The sequence below is a fragment of the Pseudorca crassidens genome, chromosome 14 (genome assembly GCF_039906515.1).
Source record: "Pseudorca crassidens isolate mPseCra1 chromosome 14, mPseCra1.hap1, whole genome shotgun sequence".
Taxonomy (NCBI): Eukaryota; Metazoa; Chordata; class Mammalia; order Artiodactyla; family Delphinidae; genus Pseudorca; species Pseudorca crassidens.
In genome coordinates, this window is record NC_090309.1 from 7,527,781 (window position 1) to 7,552,039 (window position 24,259).

At 43.5% G+C, this 24,259-nt stretch overlaps 1 protein-coding gene across 1 annotated transcript in view; it reads left to right on the forward strand.

Annotated features, from left to right (window-relative positions):
- The window catches only part of AFF3 (ALF transcription elongation factor 3), a 560,353-nt gene that overhangs the window by 390,620 nt on the left and 145,474 nt on the right, over positions 1-24,259 (forward strand). The window contains exon 11 of the mRNA XM_067704167.1: positions 6,905-6,958. Within this exon, the coding sequence (XP_067560268.1) occupies positions 6,905-6,958 (54 nt within the window). The remainder of the gene's footprint in view (positions 1-6,904; positions 6,959-24,259) is intronic.

Below are 24,259 nucleotides of genomic sequence, written 5' to 3' on the forward strand. Positions count from 1 at the left end.
ATCCCACATGGAGCCTGCACGTCCGGAGCCTGTGCTCCGCAACGGGAGAGGCCACGAGAGTGAGAGGCCCGCGTACCGCAAAAAAAAAAAAAAAAAAAGATTAGTACAAGAATTTTAATAGCAGCTTTATTCTTGATAGTCAAAAACTGGAAACAACCCCAATATACATCAGCTGGTCCATGGATAAACAATCTTGGTATACTGGAATACTTTCCAATATATTGGAAACATAATGGAATACTTCTAATAAAAAACAAATTCCCCAACTTGGTCTATAGATTCAATGCAATCTGAATCAAAATTCCAGCAAGGTATTTTGTGGATATCAACAAACTGATTTTAAAGTCTCATTGGAAAAGCAAAAGACATAGAATAGCCAATACAGTATTGAAGGAGAAGAACAAAGTTGGAGAACTGACTCTACCCGACTTCAAGACTTACTATAAAGCTACGGTGTTGGCGAAAGAATAGATAAGTCAATCAGTGGAACAGAATAGAGAGCCCAGAAATAGACCCACGTAAATATAGTCAGCTGGTCTTTGACAAAGGATCAAGGACAATACAATGGATAAAGATGGTCTTTAAAACAAGTGGTGGTAGAACACTGCATATCCACATGCAAAAAAATGAATCTAGACACAGACCTTACACCCCTCACTAAAATTAACCCAGAATAGATCACAGACCTAAATGTAAAACACAAAACTATAAAACTCCTAAAAGACAACATAGAAGAAAACCTACATGACCTTGACTATGGTGATGACTTTTTAGAGCAAGTGACTAAGGTAGTGCCTGCAGAGGAAGAGCAGACTGAGATCCTGTTAGTTTGTCATCTTCACTAGGAAAGTTCTAGGAATAAGGAGCAAATGGAGATTTCCAAGCTACAGCAAAGACCACAATTTCACAGGGTCACCGTGCCTGCTTAATCCAGATTTGCCCACCACTGGCAAGTCCACGCTTAAGTCAGAGGTCAAAAGCGTGGGCTTGCAGAAAACTCCTAACAGAGGACCTGTCCGCATTTGAACGAAGTACCTGTTACTTTCAAGAATAAATGAGGATTCAAAAATGACCTTCATAAATTAAGGAAATTGGATTAAACACAAATAGTTAAACTTATAGAAGAAAAAAATTAACAAAATGAAGCAGAAGGAAATGGTCTACCAGGTGTGTACATTGTACAGTAAAAGACTTGGAAACTCCTATAAGCTCAAACTGAATTAGAGCAGCCCATGAAATCTTATTTCTCCCAGGTTAATATAGCAGTTGGAAGTGATATATGGAAAGTGCCCATTACCTAGTAGGCACTCAGTAAATACTTGTTACTGCATTTAATAGGATTCATGATTTAGAAAAGATAGAAAACAACCCTATCTCTGCAGTTGGTACAGATCAGAGCTTAATGAGAATTGTCATCTCTCCTTTAAAAAAGGTGACATGCTTAGAAAGGGTTAAGTTTACAAAGGTCTTCTAGCGAAGCCGGAGCTGTGAAGAAGAATGCAGAGTGGTCAGTCTTCTCCAGACATGTCAGCCGGAATGAGCTCTTCTCCCAGACTTCAGACAATAGGACCAGAGGCCAGCAGTGCATGGCTTTACCTCTCCCCAAAGGAGAATGCATAGCCAGGAGGTGGCTGGAGAATTCACCTCCACCACGGACTTCTAATTTTAAATGTCTTAGAAGACTTGGATATCACTGACTGATGGAACAGAGTGGGTCTAACGGTGATGCCCAAAGCTCCTTTCCAGATGTCTGATGTGCACCTGTGAGTCATTTATAAAGGTGAAAGGTGAAGCGTGTTTATATCAATGAAAAGTATTTACCTCCATCAGTTCAGGCTGCTGTAACAAGCCACTGTAGACTAGGTGGCTGATAAACAGCAGAAATTTCTCTCTCACGGTTTTGGAGCCCAGGAAGTCTAGGATCAAGGTGCCGGCAGATTCAGTGTCTGGCCCACTTCCTGGTTCGCAGATGGCCATCTTCTCGCTATGTCCTCACATGGCAAAGAGCGGAGAGGGGAGAAGCAAGCTCTTTCGTGTCTCTTCTTATAAGGGCATTAATCCCATTTGTGAGGGTTCTACCCTCATGACTAATTACCTCCCAAAGGCCCAGCTCCTAATACCATCACAATGGGGGTTAGAATTTCAACCTATAAGTTTGGGGGGAGGGGAACACAAACATTCAGTCCATAGTTATTTATTAAAAATATCTTCTGCCCATTGTAGAATTATCTTAGGAAATGTTAAATATGGAGGGAAAATATACAGAGGAACAATTATGTGCTAAACATATAAAGAAATCTATCACTTACGCATGTGCTTTTAATAATAAGATTATACAAACTGATCATATAATAGGTTTTGGAATTTGAGAGATCAAAGTCGATCTGAGAACTGTTACCAAAAGATGTTTTTTTTTTTTTTTTCAGAGAAGTTTAAAACCTTCCTGATATTTATTTTGGCCATAGCAATGCGTGTCTAAAATGATGAACTGTGACTGTTCTTTTAGCCCACGAGGTACCTTCCCCAGAGACTTCCTTTCCGTATCTGTTTAAGTAATTTGCCAGGCTCCTGTCTGCTAGGAAAATGAGAAATCTAGTATAGACACTTGGCCTAGAGAAAATTGGCCAGATCCCATTTCTCCAACGCTTAGACACTAAGAATAAAAAATAACGTAGGAAGGGTCTCTAGGGCTCCTTGGACCCCCTTGTTATGTAGATGAACAAATTAGACCGAAGGCCTTTGAGAGGTATGGCTTGTCCAGTGGATAAGGAGGGAAGGCCTTGACCCAGCCTTCAAAGACCAACAAGTCCAGCTGGGGCTGGGCACCATTGCTGAAGGAAAAGAGAGGTGAGAAGGCTGTCAGTTTTACCTGAAAAGGAAATTAGATGTTGCTGTTGTGTTGGTTATACCGTCAGATTAAAACAGCAAACAGATCCAGGAATGTAGATTGGAAATTATGGCATCACAGAACAAGACTGCAAACCTTATCTTTCATGTTCGTACACCAGACTGGAAGGCCCATGGTCCCAGAGGTCATAGAAGAAAATTCTTCAGCAAAACTAGGAAGTCTGTTCCCCTCTCTTGTTCTGTTCCCCTAGACTGATGCTTTCTCTTTCCTCTACACCTGGACTCCATCCAAACATACCTCTCCTCAAGGTGTCATCTAGGTCAGCATTTCTCAAGCTTTTTTGGGGTAATTTAAAGGGTTTTAATTTTAATTGTGAAAAAATATGCATAGCATAAAATTTATAGTCTTAACCATCTTTAAGTGTGCAGTTCAGGGGCATTAAGTACATTCACATGTTTGTGGCTCCCATCACCATGAAGTATTCCCAGAACTCTTCATCTTCTCAAACTGAAACTCTGTCCCCATTAATAGGCCAAATTAATAGATTGCCATAGCTAGTAACTCTCCATTTCCTCCTCTCTCCAGCCCCTGGCAACCACTACTCTGCTTTCTGTCTCTCTAATTTTGACTACTCTAGGGACCTCATATAAGTGGAATCAGACAGTATTTGTCCTTTCGTGTCTGGCTTATTTCACTTAGCATTATGTTTTCAAGGTTCATCCATGTCATAGCAGGTGTCAGAATTTCCTTCCTCTTTAAGAAGGCATTTTCTTTCTTTTTAAAACTGAATAATATTCCATTGTGTGTATAGACCTTTTCTTTATCCATTCATCCATCCATGGACATTTGAGTTGCTTCTACCTTTTGGCTGTTGTGAATTACGCTGCTAGGAACATGAGTATACAGATATCCCTTCAAGTTCCAGCTTTCATTCTTTGGAGATCATTCCCATCACAAATTTTCAAATATAACCTACCCAGTCCGCCATATGTCACATCCTACGAGAGTGTATGTTTCAAACAACAGTGTCACAAAACAGGACCCACCATGACGCTGACATTTTCTTTTTTTTGTTAATATTTTTTAAATGCAGGTCACATTACATAAATTCATTTTTGGTCAACCCATGTTCACAAAACACAGTAGAGGTTACTGACCAACTAACGAGATAGCTTGTGCCACGGGAGTCAGGAACAAAAAGGAAACCACCTGTAGGGGCCCTGCAGTGTTTCTGACCCCGACTTGGTCACCTGATGAAGATGATTTCTTCTGTCCTCCCAATAGCCTGGAAAGGAAGTTCTTATTTCCTGTTTTACAGAAGAGGAAATCAGGGCTGAAAGAGCATAAGAAGCTTGTCCAAAGATTTGCCTCCAGTGAGTCTGTCGCCTCTCCCATCTGCCACGGGCCATCTCTCTGGCCCACACTGCCTGACAGGCTAGTGTATAGGGTGCCTATAGGGTGCCTGGTAGGACTCCCCTCAGAGGACCCAAGGCATTCTATTAGGGCCAAGGAAAGCTTTAGCTCAAGGGAGTGACAACTCAGAAAATTTCAGGACCCATTCACAGGCTCAAGAAGTAGGTGTTTGGGGTGTATGCCATGCAGGAAGGGTTAGTTTTCACCAACCCCTAACTAGACCACAGAAGCCACTGCTTCCTTCACTTAATGATTCAGGTGGACAGTATCTGAAAGTGAGTTTGGCACGTTTGCAAAGAGCTCTTTCAGTCCAAAGAGACATTCACTAATAAACTGGAGCTCCTCTGTATTCAGCGTGACTGTAGCAGATGGCAGTGTTTTTCTGAGTCACTCTGGCCAAGGGAGACTGTGGTAAATCAATAAATATTACCATATGTATTGATTGCAGTGCGTAATCAATAAATATTGCCTGACATTAACAGGCTGATTATGCTTCCTCCGAGTGTTTTCTTTCATAAAGCTGCTTCACACTCTTGTGTTGAAGCCTGGCCCAGCATTTAGAACATAATACTTATTCAGTAAAAGATTATTAGTGTGAGTAAATGAACGCATGCAGGATAACACAGAAGATGTCTGGAATATATCCGCTGTGCATTTCGTGTATCTTCTTGCAGAAATGCCGTTAGCTTGATGTGTGCTTTCTTTTCTATGGATTTTAATTAGACATAAATCTGCAAAATGCAGAGCTTGTATATTTACAAACTGAGTTCTCCCCCGTCCCTCCCACCCCCAGATCACAGATTCTCTTTGCACCCCTGTGCCTCTAATGCTGGTCCCCTCTCAGGCAGCCTAGTACCAAAATGCTACTCCCCAAGCATTCAATGTCTATCTCGTGTCAGGCACTCTGCCGGACACGTTGTCTTATTTCAGTCTCACAACAACCCAGTGAGGTGACATTACTACATCTCATATTACAGAAGGGATAATCGAGGTCTCAGTGAGTGAGACCTCACAGTTGGCAGTGGCAGAGCTGAGATCCCAGCTGGGTCAGAGCCACTTGGAGCTGCTGCTTTAGGTCTGGTGCAGAGGGCGCACGGACTAGAAGAGATACTAAGGAAGAAATTCTGTTTCTGAGCAGAGGGCTGGCGTCTCCCTTCAAGCCCTGAATATCTGCTCTCCTTCCATAGTGTCGAGAGCATTGCAGCCCACAGAGCCTGTGAGAAAGCTTGCGGAAGGAGACAGGAGGAAGCCTGGTTACAGGCGATGAGTCAGGGTGGTATTTCTGCCTGGTGATGGAGGTCTTGGAAGTAGTAGAGGCTGGAGTCTGGAATTCATTTGACAGTCGGAGTAGCTGGCAGAAGTCGAAGGACAGCTCCCCGGCCCCGGCCCACCTGCTCACCTCAAAGGGCCTTCTGCTGTTGGCAGAGTGTATTTTGGTAAAGCAGTGCTCACATGATCCCCACAAAAACATGTAAAATATTTAAGCCTCTGCGCTCAGGGCTCTGCCACAGAGAATTCCATCTCCACCCTGAGCTTCTTAAGTGACTGAAATATACAAAGAGACAGGGACTGCAGGGATAACGGGCAGATGACCAAGCATTCACACTCACGTGCGCACTCACCCTTCTGTGTTAGGCAGGCCATTCCTGCTTGAAAGATGAGGGCTCTGTGGGATTTAAAGCATTTCTTTCAAACAGTACCAGTGTCAGTATATCATGATGAAGAGGTAGCAAATACTAACTATAAGCCAGACTGTGTACTAAATGCTTTCTAAAAATAGGAGAGCTGTATAATATAACAGTAATGCAGGGACAGCCGGTGTAAACGGAACACAGGATCACCCTGCAGATGAATCAATTCTTTGAATCCTCATAGCAACTGGGAACCGTCGACAGCATTAGAACCTCCCTTTCTATAGATAAAGAAACCGAGGCTACAAGAGCTTACACAGGTGGTGTGGCCCAGCCAGGATATTCCCCTACAGTTGTCTGACTTGAAAGCCCCCTTTCTTCGATGCCGCCTTAAACTGCAGACACGTGCGCTGCACCGTCGTGTGGATCTAAGCAGTGCTGGGCTCAAAACACAGACAAAGTTACGAGTGACCAGATGGCAGGAAACCCAGCGACTGGAGACTATTTCATTTGAAAGTCTGTTTAACGCTAAAGCTAGAGGGTTGAGTTAGATGAATTGGCTTGTAGGGATGGGGGAGAGAATATTATTAATTTGCTTTTGGAGTTTTGGCAAGTAAGGAAAATAATAAGCAGGGTGAGACAAGAAAAACAAGCACTAGTTGGATAGAACTGGTAATCGTATAGCCTCACTTCTTGAAACAGGATGATGTTACTTTCACTCAACCCCAGAAGCAGATTACTCTGAAAACAGAGGATTTTTTAATGGTTAAATACGTAAAATATCATTGTTTTTAATTTTGAAAAAAATAGATATTATCCATTTGACCACAAGAAAAAAACTCTTTTTTCTCATGAGCCAGTTGTAAAAATGGAGACATTCTCTAATTTTGTGAGTTTTGTTTTCCTATTGACAGTTTTGACTAGGTCGTATGACTCTCGCTCCTTAAGTTTACTGAGCATTTATTATGTGCTAGGCACTATTCTAAGCATTTTACTCATATTATTCTCACAGCTCTCTGGGATGGTTATCCCCATTTACTGATAAGGGAAATGATGCACTGAGAGGGTAAGTAACTGGCCCAGAGTCACACAGCTAGTGTGTGACAGAGCTGGGATTTGAACTCATTTTGCCTCCTGAGTCCATGCTTTTAACTACGCTTCTATACAGCCTTCGTTTCAGCTATTAGACTTCAAATTACTTCCAAATACTATTTGTATATTTACAAATTTACAATTTACACATTTGAATATTAATGTGTCTCTGAACAAGAGAACAGCATTTCTGAATTGTGTGATACCCCTGGGTATACTCAAGATGTTGAAAAATACACTTGAATTAATAATTAGCATAGGGCTTCCCTGGTGGCGCAGTGGTTGAGAGTCCACCTGCCAATGCAGGGGACATGGGCTCGTGCCCTGGTCCGGGAAGATCCCACATGCCACAGAGCGGCTGGGCCCATGAGCCATGGCCGCTGAGCCTGTGCGTCCGGAGCCTGTGCTCCACAACGGGAGAGGCCACAACAGTGAGAGGCCCGCGTACCGAAAAAAAAAATAATAATAATTAGCATAATTAAGATTTTAATCTTATCTATAAATGTCTGTAGCATATCATTATTTTTACCTTCCCCTTACAATGTCCAAGAGGTGATCATTTCATTACATTTTGAAGTACGTTTGAATTCTGTTGTTTTTTCTAATAATACTGTTACCAATCATGCTACACAGCCTCAGAGTAAGAACAGCAGAGAGTTCAGTGCCTTTGCAAGTACTACATTTGAGGTTCAAATTTTGAAGAAAAGTGAGCCATTAAAGCTTGAATATTTGTACGGTTTTTGTTGCTTGGACTAAAATTGCATGTTTCCTGAGGGACCGATTTTGCAAGTTCTGGATTCGGGTGGTGCTGGGTTAGCCCTGAAACCCTGGCTGGACTTCTTCAGTATCGAGATGTGATATCCTCTGTGGAGCTTTTAGTAAAACTTGATTGATCAAAAATAAATTGAAGTAATGCCACAGAAAATGTTACACCTAGACCAAAAGCATTCAGGAGGACGGGAATGGAAATGTCTCTTCTTCCAGTTGTTGTAAATAGATGTCTTTGTTGTTTCATGTCCCTCTGTTTAACCTCCAAACCAGGACTGCCAGATTAAATACCAGACACCCAGTTCCATTTGAATTTCAGATGAACAAGGAATAGTTTTTGAGTGTAAGTATGTCTCATGCAGTATTTGAGACATACACTAAAAAAAAACGTTTTTTACCAGAAATTTGAATTTCACTGGTGATCCTGTATTTTTTTTAAATTATTATTAATTAATTAATTTTTTTATTTTTGACTGTTGGGTCTTCGTTGCTGCGTGCGGGCTGTCTCTAGTTGCAGCGAGCGGGGGCTACTCTTCGTCGCGGTGCGCGGGCTTCTCACTGTGGTGGCTCCTCTTGTTGCGGAGCACGGGCTCTAGGCACGCGGGCTTCAGTAGCTGTGGCTTGTGGGCTCTAGAGCGCAGGCTCAGTAGTTGTGGCACATGGGCTTAGTTGCTCCGCGGCATGTGGGATCTTCCCAGACCAAGGCTTGAACCTGTGTCCCCTGCACTGGCAGGCGGGTTCTTAACCACTGCGCCACCAGGGAGCCCCAGGATTCTGTATTTTTATTTGCTAACTCCAGTAACCCTGCCAAATCTCACATAGACTGTAGGGCCAAGTGGATTTTCATTTAAATCCATAATTTATCAAAGAATAGAAGAGAGACAGGGTGAGGAAGGGAGAGAAAAGAGAAGGGAGAGGAGGTAAAGTAATAGGAGAAAGAGAGAAAGTAAGAATGAATTTGGGCAATCCGCCAAGTAAAATAACTAACATTTTGCAAGAAAGAAATTCTAAAACAGGTCATAGGATGGAAAAAGTCTGTTTCACAGACTCTTTGGCCTGAACATTGGCCAAAAAAAAAAAAAAAAAGGCATCATATTAACATCTGAATACCAAAGCTCATCCAGGAATGGAAAGATTTGGAATTTGAAGGTTCTTAGCTTTCAACTTGGTTAGAATACCCCAATTCTTTATTAATTGCAAGGAGGATTTTGTTTTTTCAGTGAGATGCTTCGGTAATTCGATATCAAAGAAAGCTAGCTAATTTCCGTTTATGTTACTAAGATGCATTTGAAACTTCGCGGGTCGTGTTTTGTTTGCTTGCCTTGCGCTGACATGCAAAAAACTATCAGATGCCTGATAGGAGAATTTACCTCTGTTTAAAAATCACACAGTTCTGCTGTGAAGCATGAAGATGGATTTTTTTTTTAAGTGAAAAAATATTAACTGACAGCTCAAGACAGGTTTTTTTCTTTAATCTCTAACCAGACATATTACTATAAGCAAGAACCCTCTTGCCTTAATCCTGGACACGTCACAGATGTGACAGTGTTCTGTAGGAGATGGCTTTTTAACTGTGGATGAGGGAAAATAACCTTTGGAATTTTTAGGATGTTATTACAAGCAAGTTTACTAGTTTTTGACTTACTAAGCCACAGCTGGAGCCAGCCTTCATCGGGGTAAGAATATTTTCATGCTGCTATTATATCGTTCGTATTTCAAGTGTAGGATTATTACATTGGGGGGAATATGGCCTTTGAGGCTTGTACTGTCTGTTGAGAATGCAAATGTGAATGTCCTATAAAAAGAGAGAAACTGACTGCTTCCGTCTGTGCCGTAAACTTAAAGACTCCAACAGATGAGGTACTGGGGCTGCTGGAGCAGGAATTGGATCACACCACCATTTTGGATAAAAGAAAATGTTGTATTTCTCTGGGAGGCATTAAAAGAGCTGGGCTTGCAGCCTCCCTCAAAGCCAAACAATTATGTGTCAGGTTCTCATTTCTGTAGTTGTTGTTGTATTGTTGCTGCTGCTTAAAAAAAAAAAAAGAAAAATCGACAGAAGAGGGCAAGGAATTTTCAGACCAAATTAATTATGAATCTGCTTGATCAGATTTTCTTTCGAATTAATGAAACATGAACCATTGTTGCTTTTTCTACCACCTTGTCTCCATTCTGCATCTTACTGTTTCTTTCATAAGGTACAGTGTGTCGTTAGTTCAGAGAAAGAACAATGTTATTCTATATGCTTTCCCTTAAAGAGACTTCAAAAAATTCCAGTGTCTCTCCAAATAGCAGAGATGACCTCCCCACCAGCCTGGCTGCCTGTGGAAATGCACTGAGAAGCCACAGGGAATCATATCGTCCACCTGTGACAGCCAGGCTAGGAGCAGGTGCTGTTTTGATAGGAAAAATGTCCGAAGGAAATTGCCAGGTGATATCAACAACAGAGAACCAATCTGCATGGCGACTTCAGCATCCTTTCCAACCAGGTGGCTTTTTCAATCCCATTTCTTGACCGTGTTTCTTAACCAGGGTGCCCATCAGATCACCTGGGGAGCTTTTAAAAATATTAATAGCTGTGCTCTGCAGAGTCAACGTCTGCCCCCGCCATGATTTTGATACACGTCTTTGGTTGGAAACATACTAGGAGGTCTCAAACCCAGCTAACCATCAGAATCACTGAGGAGGCTTTAAAATTCAGGTTCCTGGGCTCCCTCCGCCAGAAATTCTTGTTCAGTGGGGCTGGGTTGAGGCCTAGGAATCTGTATTTTTTAAACTTTCCCAATTAGTGTTGCTGATTAGTCAGATTTGGAAACCCCCTTTGCCCCAACTGAATTACATAAATTTCATTGAGAAAAGCATTTTGGGTTAAAAAGAAAATTAATCGTGTGTACAGAGCCTTTAGAGCAGCATCCTGTACTTTCATTGTTTTCACCTTCAGTTTTTCCCTAGCTACGTGCCTCCCTGCTTCTCTCCCATCCCGGAGGAAGAAATGCCTGATCCTTTTCTCCTCTGGTTCCCTGACCTCATCTCCTCCCTCCATCCTTCTCCAGGCCTGGCTTGTTCTTTCCTTAGGTACTCTTCCTCCTACAGCATACTCATATTTTCCCAAACTAAACAAAATCCCCACACATCAACCATTGTAGCTGCTGAGCTCTGGAAGTCGTTCTCTCTCTCCCAGTCCTTGAACCTCTCGTGGGCCCTGCTTTCTGGCCACCTGTCCACTGCATCTGGTTTCGGGCATCTGTACGTGTGGGCCACCATGATCTACTTGCATCGGGCCAAACCAGTGGCCCTTTCCCAGTCCTTAACTTCCCTGATGTCTTGGCAGCCTGTGACCTGTCAATCATGCCCTCTTTGAACCATCTACTCTTTGTCTGTCATCTGACTGCACTCCCTTGGTTGTTTTGTTTTGGTTTTTTACCAGGGTTCAATCTTTGGTCTGTTTCTTTTTCTCTGCATCCTCCTCATGGTGAGCTCATCCACTCCTGCCGCTTTCACTCTCATCTCTGTCCAGGAGCCTACTGCATTGAGATCCCTAACTGTGATGTCTTCCTTGAGCTCCTAACCAGTCTTTACAGCCAGCCACTGAGACCTTAGATCCTACATGTTCAGAATCTCACATTCCTCTCCACCCTCCCCCCAGCTCTTTCTCTTATTCACCTACTTTTCTTAGTGCTGCCTCACAGACTCAAAACCATGGACTTCCTCTCCTTCCTTAGCTCTGGAGCCCAATCACTTGCTGTATCCTATCACGTTCTATTTTTGCAGCCTCTCCTACCTAATTCTATTCCTTTACATCTCCATGGCCACCCCTTTGTTCATGCCTTCCCTGCTTCATTCCCAGCCCTCTGTAGAAGGCTGATCTCCCTGCTACCCATTTCTTCATTCCAACTATATGATGAATGTATCTAGAGTACAGTTCTGATCATGCCAAAATGTGAGCTAGCCAGGTATTAGCGCACTGACCTAGGAACATCATACATTCCATGATACAGAACTGCTAGAAAAGCAATAAAGGGCAAGAAACATGATTAGTTGCTTGTTGGTTTTAATTTCCAGAATTCAGAGATAGTATAGAAACCAGATTCTGAAAGTGGAGTAGCTCTCCATGGTGGGATCCGTACCTTCTGAGACAAGTACTTCATTTTACCCAATTACAGCCACAGATGTGATCCTGTATATTGATACTGACCATCTGCCTAGGGCTTTTAGACAGATGTTCAGACATCTGCGGTCTGAACTATAGTGGATGGTTATATTCTTATGTTTCTTTAAACTGCATTGATGGGCATAAAGGAGGGTATGTTATGTGGGGTACCTGCAAGCTCGTTGCCTGTACAAATAGGGTGTTACTAGTACAAGAATGGCTGGAGACCTCAAGGTCATACCTGAAGTTCAGGGACCACAGGGCTTTATATTTTGGACCCAACCTTCTAAAACTCTATTCTTATCCCAGGTGAACTGTTGTAGTTTTCATAATGGAGAGGATAAAGGGACTTTAATAGAGGTAACTTTTCTGTACTTCAAAGTGGATACCATTAGGCTGTGATAAGTTATCTATGTGTATGGCATTACCTAAAGCAACCCGTAAGGAATCTATACAAAGCAACATACTCAAAAACACTATAAATAAATTAAAACAGAGCTCTGAGAAAGGTACTAGTAAGCCATATGAAGGCCAAATAAAAGAGGAATAAGAAGCCAAAGGAAAAAAATAGTATACAATGGATAATATGGCAGACTTATACTCTAATATTGTCAATAATTACATTCAATGTAAATGGTCTAAATACAGCAAGTAAAACATAGAAATTGGTAGAGTGGATTTTTTTTTAATGACCCAACTCTTTACTGTCTACAAGAAACTCACTTCAAACATAATGACATGGGTAGGTTAAAAGTACAAATGTCAGAAAATACATCATGCAAAAAGTAATAAAAAAATCAAGAGTGGCTATATTAATATAAAAAGATTTTACAGCAAATAAAATTACTAGGGACAAAGAGGAAAATTACATAAAGATAAAAGGATCAACCCAGCAAGAAGATATACCAATCAGAAATGTGTGTGGAGAAACAACAGTGCTTAAAAATAAATGAATCAAAAACTGATAGACCTGAAAAGATAAATAGACAAATCCACAATTATAGTTAGGGACTTCAAAACCCTACTTTCAGCAATTAATAGACTACTAGACAGGAAATCAGCAAGGATATAGACGAACTGAAAATACCATCAAACAGGATCTAATTGATATTAATAGAACACTTAACCCAACAACAGTAGAATACACATTCTTTTCAATCTCCCATGAAACATTCACCAAGGTAAGCCTTATTGTGGGACATGAAACAAACCCTAACAAATTTAAAAGAATTGAAATCATATACAGTATGTTCTCTCACCATAACAGAATCAAACTAAAAATCAGTAATGGAAAGATAACATGAAAATTTCCAAACACTTGGAAATTAAACAGCACACTTCTAAATAACCCATAGGTCAAAAAGGAAATTTATAATATACAAAGAAAGAAATAAAAATGACAACACACCAAAAAAAAAGAGACAGCACAGCATATCAAACTTTGTGGGATAAAGCTAACAGTACAAAGATGGAAATTTACAGCACTAAATGCTTACAGTAGACTTGAGTAAAGATCTGAAATCAGTTAGCGAAATCCTACTTCAAGAAACTAGAAAAAGCAGAGCAAAATAAAGCCAAGGCAAGCAGAAGAAAGTGAGTAATACAGCTAAGAGCACAAATCAATGAAATTGAAAACATGAAAACAATAGAGAAAATTAATAAACAAAAGCTGATTCTTTGAAGAAATTAATAAAGTTCTAGCAAGGTTGAAGATAACAAGAGAGAAAACACAGGTCAAGAGTGAATCGAGGGAGGGCTTCCCTGGTGGCGCAGTGGTTAAGAGTCTGCCTGCCGACGCAGGGGATACAGGTTCGTGCCCGGGTCCAGGAAGATCCCACATGCCGCAGAGCGGCTGGGCCCGTGAGCCATGGCCGCTGAGCCTGTGCGTCCAGAGCCTGTTCTCCGCAACAGGAGAGGCCACAACAGTGAGAGGCCCATGTACCGCAAAAAAAAAAAAAAAAAAAAAGAGTGAATCGAGGGATAACAGTATAGACCCTGCAGGTGTCAAAAGGATAAGGTAATGCTATGAACAGCTCTACACACATAAAGTTGATGACTTATGTGAAATGGACCAATTCCTTGAAAACAACAAATTACCAAAACTCAGCCAAGTTGAAATGCTTAACCTGAATAGCCCTGTAATTATTAAAGAAACTTACTTTGTAGTTTAAAAGTTCCTTCCCCCACCAAAAAAAAAAAATCTCTAGGCACTGATGGTTTCACTGCAGAATTTTACCATATATTTAAAGAAGAATTAACATTAATTTTATACAATCTCTTCCAGGAAAAAAAGGAGGGAACACTTCCCAAATCATATGAGACCATTTTCCTGATGCCAAAACCAGACAAAGACAAAACAAAAACAAAATAACAGACCAATATCCCCCATGAACTTAGACATTTAAAAAAAAAGTCCAAGAAAATTTTAGCGAGTTGAATCTTACAATGTATAAAAAGACCATGACCATGACCAAGTGAGATTTATTCCAGGTGTGCAAGGCTGGTTCAGTATTTGAAAATCAACCACTGTAATCTACTATAGCAACAGGCTAAAGAAGAAAAGGCATATGATCATATCAACTGATAAAGAAAAAGCATTTGACAAAATTTAACACACATGCATTATAAAAACTCTCAGTATGCTAGGAATAGAGGGGAACTTCCTCAACCTTGTGAAGAACATCTGCAAAACACAGCTAACAGCTAACATCATACTTAATAGTGAAAGAGTGGATGCTTTCCCTCTAAGGTTGAAAGCAAGATAAGGATGTTCACTGTCACCACTCTGATTCAGTATCATACTGGAAGTTCTAGCCACTGCAATATGGCAAGAAAAAGAAATATAAGGCATACATATTGGAAAAGAAGAAATAAAACTGTCTCTAATTGAAGACAACATGCTTGTCTCTGTAGAAAATCCCAAAGAATCTACCAAATAGAACTAATAAACAAGTTCTGAAGTATTATAGGATACACGATCAACACACTAAAATCATTTGGATTTCTATATGCTGACAAGTAGAAACCAAATTTAAAACTTCAATACCATTTACAGTTGCTTCACAGAAAATGAAACACTGAGGTGTAAATCTAACAAAACATGTACAGGGGCTCTATGATGAAAATTATAAAATGCTGATGCCTAAATGCCTCAAATGTTCCCATGAGATATCTACAAATGTGTCTCTATCAGCACCATGGGGAAGTCTGTCCTAGCAGAAGAGTGCTAACTCTGATCTATAGTGAGCCTTGGAAATTGCTGGGTAAATATGTGAAAGATTAAGTGCTTAAATGGATAAAAATTATTGGCAGCATGGATACTGATATAAAAGTTTTCCACTGTCTCAATATCAAAAGCCCAAGAATGCCAGATTCCCAAAGTGAGTCAGAGTGCTTGGATTGTTTTGCACGAATGCAGCCAGCCAGGATCAACACCCTTGGAGTAGAGCTTGAGGTAGAATTTCCAAATCCTACAAACATTATGGTGACAGCCACCCAGCATCCGAACGCTGGGCAGTCCAAGGCATGAGTCACAGGCAGATTCTTGGACAGTCAGCAATGAAGAGATGCCCAGCTTGGCCCCAGCACTCCATCGTTAGTGGTGTCAGAAGACACGTAGCCATGGGGTGGAGAAATGAGCTAAAAAAAAATAATAAGCTGCTAAAATAGTAGTCCAAAGGCAAGGAGGAGAGATGCCTGGCTGGAGATTGTTGTTGCTTAGATTAGATGAGTTTTCAAGCTGGAAAGAAGTTTAGAGATTGTCTGGTTCTTGGAACTTTGGGTGAGGTACAGGAACAGCCTAGCGCTCTGCCGTTACCCAATCCTGCAGATGATACACACTTGGAATTCTATTTTGAACAGGCTGGGAATATACAGAGAAGTTTTAGAGAAAAAAAAAAGCCCAGGTATAGAACATTACAGATGAGAGTTTGTGACACAGGCAGTAGATATATTAGCAGCATGCCAATTCAGTCAGATATTTGTTTACTACTGTATTTATGTACATTAAAAAAATGTTTTTCAAAGCACTTTCCATTCTACTGTATCACGTTGTCTTCAAAACCAAGGTATAAAGAAGGCAGAATTGGGTTCTTTATTCCCATTATAAAGAGGCCACCGGAAAGTTTATGGCTAAGTAGTTAACATCAGAGCCAGGAGAAGTCAGATCCTCGGGTCTTCCGGTCCTCAGCTCTGAACACCTGGCAGAGCTGTCAGACCCTGAAAACAGTTACTGGGACCTGGGTCCTTACTAGGACCTATTTTTCTCTTCTTTCCATCCCAAGGGCCTTTCTTCCAGAAGAGAATGCCTTGCTTATTTAAAACAAAAATAGTCTTTACGGTAGAAGTACGTCCAGAAACCTAACTTGTCATCTTAGTCACTGCTTTCTTACTACATTTTCTCTGTAGACCTGAAACTTGCATATTTTATTTCTCTGAAAAAAAAAAAAAAAAACCTCTGGGCTCTTAACAGTTGGTTTTTGAGTTGGAAAGTCTTTTTCTGTGTAGAATATCCACAGTCCCAAACACACACACACATGCACGCACCACTCCCCACATCCAGGTCAGGAATGGGCAGAAGGCCATCTCATGCCACAGGCAGGGCCACCTAGCCAAGTAGGTGGCAGGACCCCACACGGCACTGAGAATTCTCAAATCTGCAGGAACCTGATCTGAACTCTTGTGAAATGCCCTCTCACCAGCTTTCCATTCCTTCTTCTAAATAGTTTCTGCTTAGGAAGAACCAGGTGGGCTTTATTTCCTTGGTATGGGAAGAAAAGTTGAGTTGAGAGACCTGATGCTTTCAAATCTTCATGGCATGGCAGGGATCTCGGAAGAAATAGACGGTGGAAGAGCAGAACAAAGGTAGCAGAGAGGCTGGCCAGCTCCTTCTCCACGGCTGTCAGTAATCCCACCAGAACACAGAAATCACATGCTGTGTCGTAAGATGTGCAGACTTTTCGTTAGTCCAAGTTCTGGGCTTCCAGAGACTGTGTGTCCAGTGCAGAAGAAGGAGGAACAACATGGAACAGTAATAAGCGAGACTTGATTCTCTTTCTCTTGTAGAAAACAAAGTGGCGGTAGATATAACTGTGCAGGTTGCTGACACTCTGGGTTCTTAGACCTTTTCTATGAAACGCAACCAAAAGTTTAAATAACAACAGCACAGGATAAACTTGGCTTGAAATTGCACAGTCTTTGGCTGAGATGCAGTGATTTTAGCTTCCTGCATGTAAACCACCCGAGCCTTGATGCTGTGAGATGATGGGACGCCGGTGGGAGGGCGTTGGAGGAAAATGAAGGGATATCGATGAAACTTTTTATAGCTCTTCCGAGCAGCTACATACATAGGTGATTGTATGTCAGATTGACTTCCCAGGCAATTCATCTAGGAATTTTATCTACACCCCTCACCAAAAAGAAATCAGCTTTGTTTGAATGGGTTTGGATGGCTAGCTGCTTTGGGGGCCATCCGTCCGTGAGGAGTGGGTGCCTCCTTGGGAAAGCTGAGCAAGTATTAGGATGACTCATTGTTTAGTAAGTGCCCTGTGGGCATGGTTTGGGGTGTCTCCACACACACGAGTAATCCTTTCACAGATTCTGGAGAGGCCTTTAGCCGTGTAAAAACGACTCTGTGATGGGTCTTTTTATTTTGGCAGATACTTTATTTCGACTTCCGTCAGCTCCCTTATTTTATGGCATTCAAGCGCTTATAAGTGCTCACAAAGTCTCAGGATTAATCATCACAAATGAAATCCCATCTCTTACCAATAAAAAAAACAGTGAAAATGTAGGGCTATGTTGTTAGTTTGAGAAATCTGTTCATTACGGTTGTTGGAACTAAACACGTTCGTTTATAATGAAAAAAAGTGGGGGCAGAGGTAACCCTACCTACTCCATCCTGTGTAGCTACAGGTAGGCATGTAAACTCAGAGTTTTTACAGGAAAACCTACATCCCAGATTTTCCCTTGCAGTCTCAGGACAGACTTCCAGCCTCTCTCAAAAGATCTAGCTGGAGAAGAACATGTTGATGCTCATAGATACAGGCACCTGGTCTAAATCCCCTCGTTGTTGGGAGGCTAATGAATTACCTGAGTCAGTTTGTCCAGAGCAGTAAGCGTTCAGTCTACAAGGGTCCCACTTGGGAGACTCACTCAGCAAAGAGCTGAGGGTGGGACCTGAGCCCCCCAAGGCCCCACTGGGGAATCTAGGGCTGCACTGCCCAGTCCAGCAGCCACCAGGCCCAGGCGGCTGTCGAGGTGTGGAGAGTCTGGACCGAGATGGCTGTTAGTGTAAGATACACACCGGATTTCAGACACTTCATACCAAGGGGAGAAAAAGTAAAAGGTCTCATTAGTAACTTTTTATTGATTACATGACAATATTTAGGGTGTATTGGCTCAAATAAAATATATGATTAACATCACACCATTTCTTTTCACTTTTTTAGCACAGCTACTAGAAATCTTTTAATTACCTAGGTGGCTCACATGATATTTGTACTAGACAGCGCTGTTGTAGATAGACAACGGACCCGCACGTGGGGTGGCCAAGGAGGGGACTTACAGAAAACAGTGCAAACAGTTTCAGACTGGATGGCTAGGCGTTCCCGTTCTTGCAGGCCCTTGGCTGCCCCACCGGCTGCTTCTCCCCGGCTTCGTTGCGTAGCTTCAGCGTCCATCCCGCACCAGCCCGCTGGGCCCCCTCCTCGCCCTCTGCCCGTCTCTGGGACTGCCCCACAGGCCAGACACCCTGCCTTCCATGGAGCTGAGCGGTTCCTCTGTCTGACCCGTCCCCGGACTCCTCTCCAGGTGATCAGCAAAACATAAGAGCCTTTGGTCAGCCAGACCCCTCCTCCTGAGAAGGCTTTTCTTAAAATATCAACCCACAGTCTCTCTCCCTCCATTCATACATTGTGAAAGCTCTGAACGCCTGAAGTTTTTAAGAGCTCATTTGGTAGAACTGACTGAAAGTGATGCATAGCTTTGATCCCACTTCCCGTGGTTGTCTGTTCGTTAGACGGCCCAGACCCTGCCTGGTGTGGTGTATGGTGTGTGGTGTAGGCATCAGTTTGCCTTCCTAAAATACAAAGGTTCTGAATCCCAAAACACATCCAGACCTGAGGGTTTCAGGTAAGGACTGTGGACCTGAAGCAATTTTCCCCTCCCTTAAAACCTGGCTTGGCTCTCCCTGTCTTCCGTCAAGTCTCCCTTCAAGATGGATCTAAGCAGGTCATTGTCCTGCTTTTAGTCCTTTTAAGGATGCCCACAGCCTCCAGGACCAGGTTCCGGCACCTTCACAGGCGTCCAGGTTCCTCGTCAGCAGGTATTTATCATCTGCTACAGGCTTGGTCCTCAGACAGGGACTGAGGGAACTCAAAAGACACTTGAAATACAGTCTCTGACCGCAAAGCAGGGGAAGTGAAGCCCCAGGAACCACGGTGAAGAGCAGAAGGGTTAAGTGCACAGGTGAATGAAACCGGCTCCAAGTGCAGGCAGAAGAAGAGAAGAGAGCAGAGCAGCCAGCACAGGCTCCCAGGTCCGGGGTGTGCGGAAGAGGCAGGCGGGGCTGGGCAGGTGCAGCATGGAGGTGAGGGGGCAGGAGAGGGAAGGAAAGGGGGTGCAGTTCTCCGGTCCCTCACCTGGATGTCTGTCCTCTCCAGATACTTAATGAGGCTTGGCCTGTTGCCTGCCTTTCCAGGAGGCCCAAGGGACACCCTAAGGATGCTGCCTTCTAGAATTAAATGAGTTCCCTGCGTTTTGTCATGTGAACTGATTCCTTAGATCCACATCACCAGATGTTGAAGTTCATTACTTCCATCCTTGTGTCAGTTAAGAAAGCTGATTGGAGCGTACTGAGCCCAAGTTTAATCCGCCAGCCTGACTGCCTGCCCTCCCTCACCTCTGCTTTACATGTCAAGTTGCCAGAAGAATTAGTGGTGGCTCTTCCGTACCCTGCAATTCGGTTCCTATTTATTGAAGCCCTACTGTGTACAGGGCTCTGAGCCTACACTGATACAAGCCCTCATATTTATTCTGTGCTGTAAAATTTGCAGAATACTTTTGTCTACATTTTCTTATTCAATTCCCCAATAGTCCTTTAAAGTTGAGAGGATATGTACTATTCATTCTCAATTTACATTGAGAAGTGGAGACCCGAAAAGGCTGAATAATTTACTCAGGGCCATAGCGCTAGTTAGTGACAAAGTTAGGAGTCAAAAATTAACTGCAGACCCAGCACTTCTTCCCATGCAGGTGTCAGCCACTTCCTGTTCATGCCGTACATATTGTGAGTACACGTGTTGGACGTTTGAAGGTCATTGAGGAGGTGTGATGGCCTGCCCACTGCTAGCCCAGAAATGTGACTTTTCTTATTATTTGCCAAAGCAGTGTTGGCACGATTCAGCCTCTTTCCCTAATACATCTTGACAGTTAGGCTAAAAATCTAAATGATACCCCAGACTTGTGAAGGAAAGGTTGACCCAACCATGCGAAATGGCAGAATGGAGCCGGGGAGGCAGCAAATAAATTATGAGAACTGGTCTCAGAAACGACCCAGGGTGCTGGCTCAGTGAAAAGGGCTGCTGTCTTGTAGGGATATGAAAGGGGGATGCAAGGCTTTGGTAGATAAGTCCCCGAGATAAGAAATTGCAGTATATCTCATAACCAAGTGACAAACTTATTTTTATTAGTTTTTATTGGAGTATATAGTTGCTTTACAATGTTGTGTTAGCTTCTGCTGTACAACAAAGTGGATCAGCTATACATATACGTATATCCCCTCTTTTTTAGATCTCCTTCCCATTTAGGTCACCACAGAGCATTGAATAGAGTTCCCTGTGCTACACAGTGGGTTCTCCTTATCTATTTCACACATAGTATCAGTAGTGTATATACGTCAGTCCCAATCTCCCAATTCGTCCCCCTCCCCCTCCTTGGTAACCGTAAGTTTGTTTTCTACATCTGTGACTCTATTTCTGCTTTGCCAATAAGCGATATTATACAGTATTTGTTTTTCTCTTTCCGACTAACTTCACTCGACAGTCTCTAGGTCCATCCACATCTCTGCAAATGGCACTATTTCGTTCCTTTTTATGGCGTGATGATGTTTTATTCCTGGGTGTACAGAAGCCTTAGTTCAACATAGCGTTTTTCAGATACACCGTCCTGAGAGAGTATTTTATTTTCTCCTTTACAGAGGAGGAAATGGACAGTCAGTACCGCCACCACATCACCCAGCTGGTAAAGAACACTAGCGAGTAGAGCTGGAAACTCACCCACTCACACTCAGAGCCCCTGACTTCCTCTGGGCTGCCAGGGTGACTGACTGCCCAGGGCCCACACTGACGCCACAAGCACCCCTCTCTTTACACCTGCTGCCTGACCAATGTGGTAAGAGCAGCCAGATGGGTCATCCTTCAGAACTTGACCTTGAGGCCACAAAATCCTTTGAAAGCCTAGAGTACCCATCTCTAATTTCTTGGCTGGAGAGTTCTGAAAGGCATGTATTTACACAGTGAAAAGGCTAGAGATTTGATGTAGGATACCTTAACACTGGAAATAATGATGGGAAAGGAAAGAAGTGTTTTGAGTGCTTTACTTATTACCAACCTGAATATAAATAGGGCACCAAAAATCGCTGGCTTTCATGTTCATTCTTTAAAAAAAAATAGTGGCTTTATTTTTGAGGAATAAGGGAAAGGTAGAAGGAAGTACTTGGTGTCACGGGATAAAAAAAAAAAGTCATTTCCCTGTTATCAAGGAACGAGCAATAAACCTAGGACAATAAACCTGCAGGGTCCAGGAGGCAATGCCATTTCTGTACTATCCACTCACTCTTTAGTTTTTCTTTGGTTGAAGTCACCCTGGCTTCTAAAAAAAAAAAAAGCATAGGTGTTTTCCTTTAATAGAAAAAATTTAGAGTTACCGTAATTCCCAGGTAAGAAATCCTAAACTCTTTCCATATGAAAACTAGATTTGGGCACAGCCGGTTTTTGCAATATCTGAGAGTAGAAGGAAGGTTTATTTCCAAGAATCTGACTGAAATGTACACAGAGAAAAATAAAATTTTCTTGCAGAATCACATTTAAAGATACCCATTGGGGGTAATAATCTTAACATTCCTAACAATTAACACTGACTTGAGTTGAAGTTAGAATGGATTTCTCATCTCGACATCGTTTTATCCCCCTTCTCTTATTCCATCACCCGGCTCTTTCCTGTGTAACCACACAGCTGTCTGTTCCTTTCCATTTGGTTCAGTTGAGAATCTGTTCATTTGTTACGTTCCTCCTCTGCTGGGGGCCCCACCCTCAGCACTGGACGTGACCAAATAAATCTGGGAAAATGGCACGGCCCCTGCTCACACGACATTGACCCTGCTGGAGTGGGGTGGAGCAGAGAAGGGTGTATCCGGAGGGGCTCAGAGCCCCACGTGACAGCAGCAGTTCCAGCCTCAGGAAGCTCTGACATTGAGTCTCCTCACGCTGCATTTAACCTGGTACCCAACCACCTGACTGGTCCAAAGGACGCCAGAGGATTTTCACGCATCATCTCGGTCCTTCAGAGTCTAGAGGAGGAAGGAGACCCCTGGCGCCCAGCCAAGACATCGGGTCCATGATGGGGCTCAGAGAAGAGCGGAGATCAGAGAAGGTGGATTGTGTGGTGGGCTTCCTAGAGGAGCGGTTCTGGGGATGGACGTACTCAAAGGTGTGTATGGTTCAAATTGCAGAGGAAGGAGGCCAGGCTGCAGGTGAGGACGCAGCGCCCAGCACTGCAGGATCTGGCTTGCTGCTTCTCCTCTCCACTCATCGAAAACTCCTCCGGCCCCTTCATCAGCCCATCCTCCTGCTGTTACCTGTAACTCCCAGGCCCAGCCCTCACCTCCAACCACCATAAACTGATAACCTTTTCCCAACCCTTGCTGCTGTTAATAAGACAGTTGGCAAGAATCGAAAACAGTGCTGCTGAAGAAGGAACCAAGACCAAGGGACCAGCAGAATTCACTGTCCTGTTCCCCTGACCACAGGGGCCACCCGGGCTGACGGGCGACCTCGGCAGAGGCCGACCCCAGATTTAGCAGCTGCGGCTTTTCTGTGCCTTGGGCCTCAGTCCTGCCGGGGAAAGAGTTAGCAGTGCTCTGGATTTGGCGGGAGGCGGCCTCAGCCCAGACTGGGAGGACACGGGCAAGGGAAGCAGCAGCCGCACCCTCCGTGGCCTTCAGCAAAGCTGCTCTGACCTCGCCACTCAGGCCGGCTCAGCCAGAGCCTTGGGGGATGATGACCAGTCGCTGCTCCCAAGGAGAAGGCAAGAAGGCTCTTCTGAAACATCCTTAAAGGAGTCTGAGGTTTAGATAACATTAATTCCATGTTAATTTCATGAACTTAGCCCTTCCTTGGGCCCTGATCGCTAAGTAAATATCCTCCTGAAACATGACCACTCTGAGAATGAATTTCTACCTTTTATCTAACAGCCCTTGTCCTGGGGAGCTTTTCGCTTAAGTTCCGTTTTCTCCTAACCTTGCAGGACTGTCCCGCGTGCCTTGTCACAGTGCTGTTTCCCTGTGGAGGACTGAGTGGCTGGTGAGAAGTTTGAGGCCCCTGCCCTCCTGCACAGGCTCTCCTCTGCAGAAAGGGTTGGGATGCCAGCAGCAATAGCAGTTCATCAACCACCGGCCTCCGTCGTCACCAAAGCCTCTAAAATCCCTTTCCAGAGGGTTTCTCTGGTGCACGAGCTCATTCACGGCCTGAGTCCTTCGACTGTGGTTTTGGGTGGAGGTCTTTGGGGAAGGCAGCTCAGAGGAAGCAGGGAAACGCTCTGGTTTGGACACGGTGGGGGGACTGGGGGCAAGGGCACAAGAGCGTTGCATCACCAGATGCTCCAAAACAATGCCCCGGCCCGGACCGCAGGCCGCAGGCGTTCCGAGGGCACACACGTCCCGGTGGAGCTTTGTGATGGTGTCTGTATCTTTCTTGAAGATCATTTGGGTGCAGGTATATTGAAAGATCCCACACGGAGCTCTCAGAGTACCCGTGAGACTGAATCTCCCGGGAACCCAGACTCAGCTGGGAGGACGGAGCAGTGATGGGTCGCAGTCTGGGTTGGAGATCAGCCTTGGGAATCCAGCAGGTTGAGATTTCTCTGAAACAGGGAGTGCAGTGCAGGTGGGAGGGAGGAAGATCTGGTTAGGATGGTCTGGTGAGGAGGGAGAAAGGGCAGTGAGGGGCTCTCACAGGGCTCAGTAGCACCTGCTTGGCCTCAGATTTCTGAGGGCCTGGTCCTGTAGGCCACAGGCAAGGTCAGGGCAAAGGAGGGGTGAGTCCTGTTAACACCCGCCTTTGTGCCTGCCTCCTGGGCACC